At 36.0% G+C, this 12,958-nt stretch overlaps 1 protein-coding gene across 1 annotated transcript in view; it reads left to right on the top strand.

Annotated features, from left to right (window-relative positions):
• Nucleotides 1-12,958, top strand: part of SLC6A15 (solute carrier family 6 member 15) — a 36,171-nt gene that overhangs the window by 7,715 nt on the left and 15,498 nt on the right. Inside the window, exons 2-4 of the mRNA XM_033058223.2 lie at nt 2,489-2,956; nt 11,576-11,733; nt 12,205-12,331. Coding sequence (XP_032914114.1) covers nt 2,668-2,956; nt 11,576-11,733; nt 12,205-12,331 — 574 coding nt within the window. The 5' untranslated portion in view covers nt 2,489-2,667. The remainder of the gene's footprint in view (nt 1-2,488; nt 2,957-11,575; nt 11,734-12,204; nt 12,332-12,958) is intronic.

The raw sequence follows: 12,958 nt of genomic DNA on the forward strand, positions 1-12,958 counted from the left end.
TGCTCAGTCTGCTGAGTGTCCCTCCCACATTTTCTCAAGCCCTGCACATGTTGCAAGTCTATACAGTGATATTTCTGTGGATAATATACTTCTTAATGGAAGGTTAATAAAAGGGAAGTTATTATGATACTGTGCTAGGAGTAAAAGCCTCAAGCCCAGTTTGTCCTGAATTGTAGCAGTGCAATGTTTAATGCATGACAGGACAGAGTGATGCAATTTTTGTTGGATTTGAGTCATCAGTGAGAGCTCCAGATTAATCATATTGCTGCCGTGCAAGTTAGTCTATCTAAAATAATTAAAACAGGTATGACCTTTTAAAACATTTCAGTAAATACTGATGGATGGCTTGTGTCTTTTTGATTGAAAATCTCTTTTTGGTTTTACAAATAGAGAAGAATTTCAGACTTACAGACAAATACTGATGTAGTTTCACGTGTGCAGCTGTTTCATTTTAATGTAATCCCTGAATTTATTACTAGTTACTGGAACTGAGAAGCTGCTCTAATTTACATCAGTGGAACAAAGGGGAAAAAAAAGTTTGAAATGTGACTGAAAGTAATGTTTGAAGTACCAGATGCTGTGGCTTATAGTTCCAAAGCTCCATTAGGACTGCTTAAATGCTGCAATGTAATGTATTAAGTTTGCATTTTGGTTCTACATAGGTATCTCAGAACTAAGTGCCACTGAATCATGTATGAACTAGAAGAGGGTGTAGTCCTTTGAAGACTGCAATGCAAAAGACAGAACAGATGAAGAGAGGCCCACACAGACATTAATTTAACCCAGATATACAGGGTAGAGTGTTAGGATTTCTCTCTTGTATAAACAACTTTTTCCCTATTCTACTGTTCTCTATATAGCTCATACACTTAATTTTTTTTTTTTTTTTCTGGAAGAACTGGTATCAGTCAAAGTAAAACCTGGTGCTAGTCCCACTGTCCCACTTCATGTCATAAGCAAGGTTTATAGAACCCTGAACCCTTCAGTAACAGTGGTGAACGTGAAGCAGATCACAAGCCAAGTAGGTTCTACTATGCTTAAAAAAATTGGGCTGACTGCCAGTGCTAGAGTTGCTGAGAGGAGACAGTAACAGAAGGGAAAGTGAGAAGACAGTGACCGGATTCTGGGGAATCAATGAAAAGGGGTTACGATGGAGTTCAGTAGGCAACTGAGTGAACTTCAACTTCCAAATCCTTGGAAGTTTTTGGGAAAAGTAATTGTCCTGTTGGCTAGGAGGTTGTTGATAGTACTTGTGGTGGCAGAGGTTTTATTTCTGGTGCTGTGAAGTCTCATCTTGATAAGCTGTGGGCTGGGTTCCAGTGGCTTAACGTCTTCCCTTTGCTTCTGGCATGGCAGCAGGCGCGAGGTGCTTGATCTCCCAGTGTGAACAGTACCTTACAGTTCTCCACTGCCTTGGATTTTGTCAGGACATGATGCAGTCTTCATACTATGGACCAGATGTAGCAGCAAGTCCATAAACAAGAGCTGTAAGGTCTCATGTTTCCTGAAGTAATTTCTGATTCTCATCACTTGGCAGTTCTTGATTAGACTTCTTGTGTATTCTTTTCAGAAGCCCTCTTTAGAGCTTTCATGAAGCTTAACTCATAATCTAAATCCCTTCTAAGACTCTTAATTGTGCAGATGGCTTTGCACACACTAGTTTTATCCCATGTGATTAGTGAAGAATTTATTGAAAAACATTCCTCCCCAAAATCTTATGGTTACCTTTTATATGGCAGCTGCAAGCAAGTCTGCCTGCCTTTTTAAATGGTTGTATTTAAGAAAAACATCTATTCAATTGCAGGCATTTTTTTTCTGTACATACACATTTGAAACAGTAGGCTTTTGAAAGGGATTTGGCATTTCAAATATTTCAGATAATTTATTAGAAACAGGAAATAATTAAAAATATCTAAATCATCAAAGCCTATGAGAGATAAGCATCTCTCCTTTCAAACTATGATTGTGATTATATATTCCAGGATGAAGAATAATAAGTCACCATTGCTTTTGAATTACTAGGTGCATCCTCTCTATCAAAATTTTAATTGCTGCATGACTTTCTGAAATGGTCTGAACAATTTTATTTACTTTGTTTGAAATATACTTTTAATACATTCAAATACAGCTATTAAACCAGGAAGTAATGGAGTTGGGTTCCTACATTTTATGTAAAGTACATACCCATTATGCTTGATAAGAAGAATCTTGTTATGGTATTAAAATATGAGCAGTTAGCCTATTAGTCCTTAGGAACTAAACCAAAACAAAACCCTTAACAAATGAATGAAATGTATTTTATAAAATCTTTTAGACCAAATAGTGGGCTAATTTCCTACAATTGGAAAGTGGTTTAACATCCCTTTCTTCTTGTTTTCTCCTCTTTCAAGTCACTGAGATATGCATAAATGGGTAAAACAAAGCACATTATTTCAAAATATTTTTTCTGCATAATAATATAATATCCTTTTAAATTTTTTTTCCACAGATACTTTCAGTAGAACAAGTGCTAGAAGCAGAAGTCCTTACTCTTGATTCCCTGGTATCAAGGACTCATCAGGCACCATCTTCAGTCTTTTTTTCAGTATTTTTTCCCAAGCAGAGGGCGAGTCTGCTTCATCTGTCTCAGCTGATCATCATCTCCCTGCTGTTTGTTTCAAATTACAAATGCCTAAGAACAGCAAGGTAGTGAAAAGAGAACTAGATGATGAGGTCATTGAGTCAGTTAAGGACCTGCTCTCTAATGAGGACTCTTCAGATGATGCCTTCAAGAAGAGTGAACTTATGGTTGATGATCAGGAAGAAAAAGATGTAGATGTTGAAGAAGGCTCAGATGTAGAAGATGAAAGACCTGCTTGGAACAGCAAACTCCAATATATTCTGGCACAAGTTGGATTTTCTGTGGGATTGGGGAATGTGTGGCGATTCCCCTATCTGTGTCAGAAGAATGGTGGAGGTAAGTTTCATGATACAGCTAGTTGTACCTAGATAAAGATGCTAACCTTTCAGATCTCAAAGTTTGCAGAGAGAGCCACAGTCAAACCTGCTTCAATGTGTCAGGTTTTTCTTTTAGTTTTTGCCAGAGCCTATGAGGGAAAACCCACATTGTTTTTATTTAGAAAAATTTCTTAAAGTAGCAGATTCTTCTAATATGACATTTCCTCATTTTAGGGTAGAAAGCTCTTGATACAACATAACTACTGCTCAAACCAGTGGCTTCCCATAATACATAATTATGGAGGGTTGCATTGTTTAGGACCTGGTTACTGTGCTAAGTGTTCTTTATAGTACTTTCACAATAAATCAAAGCGTTAAAACTACACCCACTTTAAGGACCAAAGTGCATTAGGTCTTTTAGTATTAGTATGTTTCACACCTTTAATCTCTAATTGCTTTTAGCTCCTGGCCATTTGATCGTGATTTACTTCTGGCAGGAACTTCAAAATACTCTGGGAGGGAAAAACTTCTGGGATGTTTTAATTTTTTGTTTTTGTTTTTTTAACTGATGATAAATAATTTAAGTCATATTAAGGGATCGCATCTTAGGTTGTTAGACAGTTTACTGCTTTTGTAAATAACAAGGTACCTTTCACTTAAAAGAATAGCATCAAGCTGTTTGTTAGTTGACCATCTGTGGTCTTGAATGCAGTTTGAAGTATGAGGCTGGAGACTTTCCCTCCTCTATGAATGCAGGATTAGTATTTAATCCAAATCTATACCATACCCAAATGTACTACCTTAATGCATATTCTATTGTAGCTAATTACTAAGCTAATTCAAAACAAACCTGTTGCTTTTTATGGTACAGAGTGCATGTGTACAGAAAATGAAGAATAACATTCTACTGGTGCTTTTTTAAAAGCTGAATGATACAACTGATGTAATTGACGAGTATAGAAATAAGCCTAGAATATGATACAAATGCAATTTTTTTTCTTTGTTTTCTCTCAATTCAAGCACTAAAAATTTAAATTTATGCTTTCAAATATTCTATCTTCAGGATAAAGTTAAATTCTTTTATATCTAGTTACTGTTTTTTTTTTTACTATCATTTAAGTTTCTCTTTTTCTCTTTTATTCTGGAGACAAAGTCATTAAATGATTCATTTAAAGTATGGTGTGAAGATGTAGTCTCAAGGATAATGACTACAGCAATTTATTTTGTATTGTTTTGTCCCTTTGAAAGTCTGTGTCTAATATAGTTAGGAATTTTGCAAGCCAATTGGATTCTCCTTTGAACCAAAAGAAGGGATCCATTAGTGTGCTCCTTGGGCTGTTGGTTTCATGTTCTCTGGTGCTTTTAAAGTTACTCTCTCAGTGAGGGTAAATTCAATTCTGGTCAAATATAAATGAATTAACTTAGTTAATAATTTCATATTTCAGAAAAAGAAAAATAAAAAAACAAAAACCCTAAAACAGTGAACTAGCCAATCTTCAAGGATTATGACACTTTGTTAATCAAACTTGAAAAACTAGCTATGGTGTCACGTGAGGTTGTAGTTAAGTGTTTTCTCCTGTGCTGTGATTGCAGTAAATTGGATGTTTAACATAGTCTGTGGAGATACAATGCTCTTTCTGCACGTGCTGAGACAAGGGTGTATTTGGCTTTTAACAATAATTTTGCACCATTTTAGCAATTGGCAGCTTTCTGAACAACAGAGAAAAGGAATTGATCATTAGAGCTGAAGCTTGCTTGGTTTTCAAGTTAATCATAATGCAAGATGGAGAAGGTGACACAAAACTTGGAAATATGTAAAGTACATTGGTGCCTGTATGTGTGTGCAGATGGATAGATAATTGTTGCAAATGCATAGAAGAATAGGGGGAGGGAGTGAAAACTTCAAACACATGGTAAGAAAACCTACACAGATTTTATATGAGGTTCTGTTTTCTGCTACGCATATTATTTCAAATAAGTATTCTAGGTAAAATTAGAGTGGTTTTATGTAACCCATGTAAATATCTGTTTTAGAACTGTTCTGTAATCTTCTGCTGATAAAGCTTTACTATAAATACCTGTTGAAGTCTCTTGGTATAAGGTAAACTTTCTCTGAATATTTGTTAGAACTGTTTCAGTGAAGTGTATGACTACATCCCTACCTTCAGTTTAGACCTTAATATTCTTCTCTCTGTTTAAGGAACTTGTAACTGGAAAATACCATGTGAGGGGAGGGAAGTATTTTAAAAAGTAGTAAACCAATACATCCAGTTCCAATTTAAACCAAGAAGAAGTAAAAACCATAGTTACTCAGTAGTTTCCTTCACAATCTTCTTACAACACTGTATTCTAGAGCTACCAGTAAAAGGCAAATCCTAACTGTGTAGTCATCTTCACTTCAATCTTTTTTTTAAACTTCTGTGACAAGAACAAAATAAACATAGATAAGACACAGCAAGGTTAGCCCAAATAGATGCATGTTATTGGAGAATTTTGTGGAGAAAATGTGTGTGTTTCCCACCCTCTTTTCAATAGAGATTTAGTTTGTTTATGGCTGTGGCTTCTGGTATAATGACACTCCTAATGTCAGAGCTCTCTACTACTTCAATGAGATACCAGTGATACCATCTTTAAAAGCAGCTTGAGTAGCACCAGGCTGCAGTGAGAATTTGGATGCCTGTAGATATCTTTGCAATCTCTGTTTCTGGGTCTGGTCTGTTTCACCAAACCAACTTCCTTCAATTTGCTTCTTGTGATTATTTAACACTTACTCCCATTGCTTTAATTGATAGCAACTCACAAATATCTGGTATTTTTTTATAGTAAATGAAGTTACAGCTAGACAGGGTGGCTGTTTGCTGACTTTTACACTTGTTTTATTCCCAGAAAAGTATTTGTTGGGAGAGGTGAGAGAAAAGGCTGGTATACAGCTGGGATGTACTTGGACCCACATTGGAGATGTAGCTGTGATGTCAGATGTATGGAGTGGAAAGAAGAGTCTGGGAGAAACCTCAGAGCACTTTGGGGTGCTGGTTTTCTTGACTTTAAAAGGGATGGCACAAAGGAGTTTTAGGCTCTGTGAAATAGGGGCTGAAGATGTTCAGTAAAGTCTTGAGGAGCTGACTGTAGATCTCTCTGAACTTAATACAGGCCCTTCTTACCCCTGACTGGCAATGCCCAGACCCCATCTGGCACCTAGGGCACCTCTTCTGCTCTTTGGAGCCTAGCAGATAAAAAAGCTGTTTCGTCCCTGATTCTTGATAAAGGTGTTTTGCACTGGAGCTGAGTATGCTCAATTTAATTTTTGCACTGTAGGATTTGTTTATTCCTCCTCTATTACATGAAGGTAAATGTGTGTTTGTTCAGATAAGCACAGTTTCTATATAACAAATTTCATAACCTCTGTTAGCATAACATAGGTTCAGAGCTGCCTCAGCTTCCTATGTTTGATAACCTTAAAAACTGCTCAGGTCTACCCAGTCTTGCCAAGATGCTCATGAATAGTGACAAACTAGATTTATAATTTCCTACTGCTCATAACTGTCATCTGAAGGACAGTTGGCACACCTTTCACTATTTTCAAACAAAGGAAATATTTAAAGTTTGTTCTGTTTGGTTGTCATTTCCCTTTAGGATTAACAGCAGTATAATGATACTGTTTCACAATTAGAAGTAACAAAATTAAATTAAATTAGCCATTCTGCTGAAATGACTGAGTGTTACAAGAAAAGTGAGGAGTCTATGAAGTACTACATGCCCAAAGATTTTGTGTTGCATTTTTGTGAGCATTAACTTAATTTTTGCATTTTTTTTTTAAAAGGCAAGTTTTTTATTTTTTCTGTGATATAAAAAGTCAAAAGAACAACTAAACAGTTATAGATAAAAACTGTGAGCAAAATAGGAAAAATTGTAGCAGATGATAGTGTCGTTATGTTTTGAAAATACTCACCTGGGTAGAGTCACATTGTGAGTTGTTACAGTTAAGTTTTTTAAGTTTTTACTGAAATACCAGCAGATTGACATTAAAGTTCTGTGGTCTAATGAAAAAGCACAGCAGTTGTGCTTTTTCGTCTTCAGTGCTCTGGGGAAATGAGAGCAAAGGCAGTAATCACTTGTATTCCAACACTTGAGTATGGATTCAGAGGCTTTATTATTAGCTTTAGGTCAATAATTTACATTCAGTGCCTTGAGTTCACTGATGACTACAGTATAATTTTAGTTTAGTATTATCAGACTCAAAATTTAGTTGTACTTTAGTATACTGAAAATGTCTTGTTTCTGTTTTGCAAGTGTAGTTCTCCATTGAAGCTAATTGTCTAAGGTGATATTTACCCATTCAGCACAGTTTTGTAAAAAGTGACACCTGAACATACTGAAACTGAAACTAGTGACAGGAAGACTATTCTATCAGTATAGACTATAAACCTACAGATAAAACATAAAACCATTTAGCAGAGTTTTCCTGACAAAAGCAGTTTCTGTTTTGTAATAGTAAATAATTTTACCTAGTGAGGCTTAGTATACAGTTAACTTATAGTGTTTTGTTGCTCACTTGCCATAACTTCAAAAATTTTAGCATTTGACATCTTTGAAAATAAATTTAACTTCACCTGAACATCAGCTTCTTTCTTGCATTCTGTTAGTAAGTATCTAGCAAGCTGTAAGAGCTGGGATCTCTCTTAAAGACAGTAATAAACTTCACCTTGATTGAATAAGAATTAAATCAGCTACCAGACACTTAATTAAAATCTAGCACAACAGCAGCTGAAACAAATGTGGAAAATTAATACTTTTTTCAGGTTACATTAAGAATTTCTAGGAGAAGAAAATTCTTCTGTAGTATCAAGGTAGTAGTGGTTATGTTGCCTTGTGTTACTGCTTTTGAAAGTGTTTTCCAGCTCTTTAATCACTAATGAATCATGTAAATTCATGAATTTTTTTGAGCATTTTTAAGAGCTTAAATCAAAACCAATGTCATTATTCCACTTCTATCTATCTATGTTGCCAAATGCAATGGTAATCTCGAGAAAGACAATTCATCAGCTATCCCATTCTGGCACTTGATTAAATTAAAAAAATAGGAAATTAAAGGAGTGCTGTGCTCTTTAACAATCAACGCAGTGCTGTTTTAACAATCACGGACTCTTCATGAAATCTCTTATATCTTTGTCATTCATTCTAGTGAAGAAGGAAGAAGGTGATGTGTTATTGAAGATGTTATTGAGATGTGTTTTCTCAGTATGAAAGCCAATGTTTATGACCAAAACAGGCAAAAAAAAAAAAAAAAAAAGTGACTTCACATTTGCACATTTGAATAATTTTGCAAATGTAGAAAGGAGACTCGGGGATCCTGAATTACATAGAATTGCAATATTCAAAAGGCAGCTTATCTGACAGGTGTAGCAGACAACTGGTTGCAGGATGTTGTTTGAGGACAATTTATTATTCAAATTCAAATTACAGTGGTCCTTATCCAATATTGTAGCTGCAAGGACCCATGTTTTCATGCACAGGGAAATAAGAGACATGCTGAGATGTTTCCATAGTGGTTCTTTTTTAGGATGAAATGAGGATGTCTAGAGTTCTTTGAAGTATGTCTAGCTTCAAAGGGAGACTTCAGCAAATTACTTGCCCAAAGATGCAGTGGTTTCATGTTGACTATGGGACACAGAAGCCCTTTGCAGCTGTGATACAGTTGTATAATCCAGCTATGTCCAAGCTCCATCGTACTGAGACACACATGCACGATTTCCCGTTATATCTGTTTTGGTGATAGGAACAAAACCAGAGGGAAGCTCAGGAGATTTGAATAATCAGAAGAACCAGCACTTCAGGTGCTTTGTACAAACCTAGCAGTATAGAGGTGAACTCTGCTGTCTGGCTACCCACTGAATTACAGGGTTGTCATGTCTAATGCAATGTGGATTTAACACCACACTTATTTAAATCATTTAGTAGAATCTAACTGGTAAATCTTGCAATTTACGTTGATACTGCACCATAAAACAACCACATCAGCCCAGTCTTTAAACATGTGCTTAACTTTGCAGCCTTGTGATTAAGGTTGTGGACTGGGACACTGAAGAGCTGGGTTCAGTTCCTGCTCTAGTACAGTCATCCAGTGGGATACAGGGTAAGTCACTAGGCCCCAATTTTTTTGAGCTGTTTGTCTTGCTCAGCTATGCCACATCTGTCTAATTAAGATCTAAGGTATCATTTACAGTAGCATGATATAACACCTGTATACTGTTGGCTTTCAATGAGCAGATTTTTTAAAGATAGTGATGCCAAAGCTTCTCACTTGCCATGTAAATTATGTCTTGCAGAAAATGAGAGTCAGTCAGGGGAATTTAAAGGTTTCTGTGTTGTATGTTTTTAAGACAGATAACTCTAATTTTTGAGTGTGGTTGTTGCTCTGTTCCTCAGTTTTCCTCACATTTATTTATTTCTGTCTCTTAATAGAAAGTAAGTCCTTTGCATTCTTTCCATTACATGCACATAGTAGACACTGTCAGACAATATCATTGCACAGCATATTATCAAGTAATGATAGGAGCTACTTCATTGATAACATAGCCTATGGACTGTAAGGTACATGAGAATAATACTCTTTTTCTGGTGCTGCAGTAGTTTTTCATAGAATCGCAGAACGGTTTGGTTTGGAAAGGACCTTAAAGATCTAAGTCAAACTACCCTGTCATAGTCAAGAAACCTTCCACTAGACCAGGTTACTCAAAACCTCATCCAATTGACCTTGAACTGTTCTAGGAATGGGGAGTTCACAACCTCCCTGGGCAGCCTGTTCCAGTGCCTAATCAACCTTATAGTAAAGAATTTCATCTTAATGTCTAATCTAAATCTGCCCTCCTTCTTCTAAAGGCCATTCTCCCTTATCCTGTCACTACATACCCTCATTAAAGGTCTCCAGTTTTCTTGTAGGTCCCCTTTAGGTACGGCTATAAGGTTCTGTAAGGTCTCTCCAGAACCTTCTTTTCTCCAGACTGAATAACCCCAACTTTCCCAGGTCTGTTTTCCAGTCCTGCGACCAAGTTAGTTCCTCTGTGCTCATTCCAGGAGGTCAATATCTTGTGTTGGGGCTTCCATTTTTCTCAGATTTTATTTCTTCTTTTTTCCCCCCTTAGTCTTGAACTCAAGACTGCATTACTCCATGATTAATGTCTTTGTAAGATCTTTGTATTGGAAGGGGATGTCCAGTTAGTGTGTACTTCATGAGGAGCAAAATAGCAAGTGGACCTAACTACAAGGGAACTAATGCTACCAGAACATCTGAGACCTCCTGCATAGCCTAGAAAAGTTCAGCTTTTCTAGCATAAACTGTATTCCATGAGATAAATTGCCCACTAACAATATGAAATGCCAGTGCATTTTGATAGATTCCTAAAAAAGCCCTAGAAAACTGACCCGGCATGAGGGAACTTGAAGTAGGACTTAGCTGGAGTTGAGAAGAAATGCCAAATTGGTTTCTGAACTTCATTCAACTTCTCTTTTATCACAGGATGAAGACATTGATTATACAAGTTAGCAGCTCTGAATCTAAGCTTCTGAGATCTTTAGATCTTTGCTTTGTAACCTGCTTCAACAGACTGCAGTCGGCATCTGTCGAATGTTTTTCCTTAGCCTTGTAATAGTTTCAAACTGAAGTTCCAAGGCCTTTGAGTTAGTTGTCCTGCACAGTGTAAGAGCCACACAAAGTCAGGTCCCACCTTGCTTATGTTGATGCCTGTGTGTTTTGTTAGCTCTGGTACTAAATACGCCATAACACCAAGGAGGAAGCTGGGCTTGGAACTTATCAGTGCACTTAGTGAGTGTATGGATATATTTGCTTGCAGTCAGACTTCCCTAAATATATGGGGATGCATCCTTAAGTTAGAATTGTGTGTGATCATTCAAGAGGAATTGCTCTTTATACATAAGGTTTATGTAAAGGTGAAGTGACAGTTGCATTTTGAAATACGACTTGGAGAAGAGAGTTGGGGAGTACTGCAAGATGCAAATCTACAACACTCCATTTCACTTTCACCTCATGTTTCTGTTTTCTGTCCGCAGCCTTGTAGCAACAGGCTGATAGTTTTCTTGCTTAGCTGGGTAACATCATTATTATGTACAGTATGAAATCGCCTTTTAGAGCATCTCCATGAGAAATGGAAAAATCCAGAGAGATCTTCTGAACTTCTTATGATTGAAACTCACTCAGAATGTTGTATACAGTGTTTTCTATATTTTCTTTATATTCAGTCTTGCTGCTCTGTTACAAGTCAAGCTGTAAGGTTTTCTAAGAAGTGTTGATTCAGCTCCGATGATTCTGTATCTCGAAAAAGTTTGATTGAATGTCCAAATTGTCAAACAAATAACTCCTTTCAATAATATCTCCCTTGCAGTAAGGCTTGCCTCAAATATGTTACAGTGCTTTATAAATTAGGTGTCTTTGGGTTTTTGATATCTTACAAGACTTATGATCAAGGTTCAGCTAAAATTATTCTTGCATTCTTGCATCAAAAAAGCTTTGCAATGAAGGACATTAATTCAAATTTGAAGCTATTAGAAATTTTCATGTTTGAACTGTCAAGTTCTGACTCTTCTTCCATTTACTCTGATTTATACTTTGTTCCCCTCACAGGTGCCTATCTTGTGCCATACTTAATCTTGCTACTGATAATAGGGATTCCACTCTTTTTCTTGGAGCTTGCTGTCGGGCAGAGGATCCGTCGAGGAAGTATTGGTGTGTGGAATTATATCAGCCCCAAACTTGGAGGAATTGGATTTGCAAGCTGTGTAGTAAGTTTTTTTAACATTGTGTCATTTGCTTTCAGATGTTATGATATAGATTTCCTGCTTTGCTGCAGGGAAAGGCCATTGATTGACAGTTGGGCATCAAGGTCAGTTTACAGTGTTTTCAAAGATCTTAGGACTTGAATTGATCCATTAAAACTGTTGGTATATATGAGTCTGTTAAGTCAGTCAACTTGTATCTAGACGTTCTTTTGAAGTTAGGAACTGTGGACCAGAGTAGTCTTCTGAAGGAAAAATGCCTATAAAAGTATAGGTGTGACATGATAAATATGGAGAAAAATGAAAATTTAGAAAATGTCTAAATGGGACAAGTCCTCCCCTTCTTCTTCTGATTTAGTTGAATTAAACTTAGGTTCATTAACTGATATGCAGAAATATGCAGAAGTTCAGCAGGGAATTTTTTATTTATTTCATAAATGTAACATTTTGGTTGTGTTTTTTTTTCCTTCTCACTAGGTATGCTTCTTTGTGGCCCTATACTACAATGTCATTATTGGATGGAGCCTGTTTTACTTTTCCCAATCTTTTCAACATCCATTACCATGGGACCAATGTCCTTTAGTTAAAAATGCATCTCACACCTGTAAGTCTATGTTAAATAAGGTTCTTGTGTGCAAAAATGCTCCATGCAAAAGTGTTTTTCTATCTTATTAGGATGTCACATTATAATACTTGAAAAAATACAACAAAAACCTAATCTAAGACAAATATACCATATTTGGAAAGAAGCATCACTGTCAGCAGCATTTTAAAGAGTAATGAAATTAGGAGAATGCTATTTAGCATGCTGCAGGAAAAAAAAAATCTTTTTTTTTTTTTCTGATGTTGATACTGCTTTTTATACTTACTTGGTGAAAAACATAGGTGAAAGAAGGATATTTTCACATTTAAACTGATAGGATACTTCCTGGCAAAAAGTTGTTGGTTTATTAACAAAGGAGAAAATGGAAAACTTAAATATCAATTAAATACCAGTGATAAGAGTACTGTTTTCTTTGTAAATTAATAGAAATTATATAATCAATCCTTTGAGTTTTGCTGTAATGACATAATCTCTTTTGGACATATTCTATAACAACCTGAAAAATTCCTTGTCCCTTGGGTTTGGTTATCTTGTAGCAGTACACACTTTGTATTATTATTGCTATTGAAATATTAATTATTTCTTCTTTTAATTTCCTTTTATTTCAGATCCTAAATTTTCTTTAAT

The sequence above is a fragment of the Catharus ustulatus genome, chromosome 4 (assembly GCF_009819885.2).
Source record: "Catharus ustulatus isolate bCatUst1 chromosome 4, bCatUst1.pri.v2, whole genome shotgun sequence".
Taxonomy (NCBI): domain Eukaryota; kingdom Metazoa; phylum Chordata; class Aves; order Passeriformes; family Turdidae; genus Catharus; species Catharus ustulatus.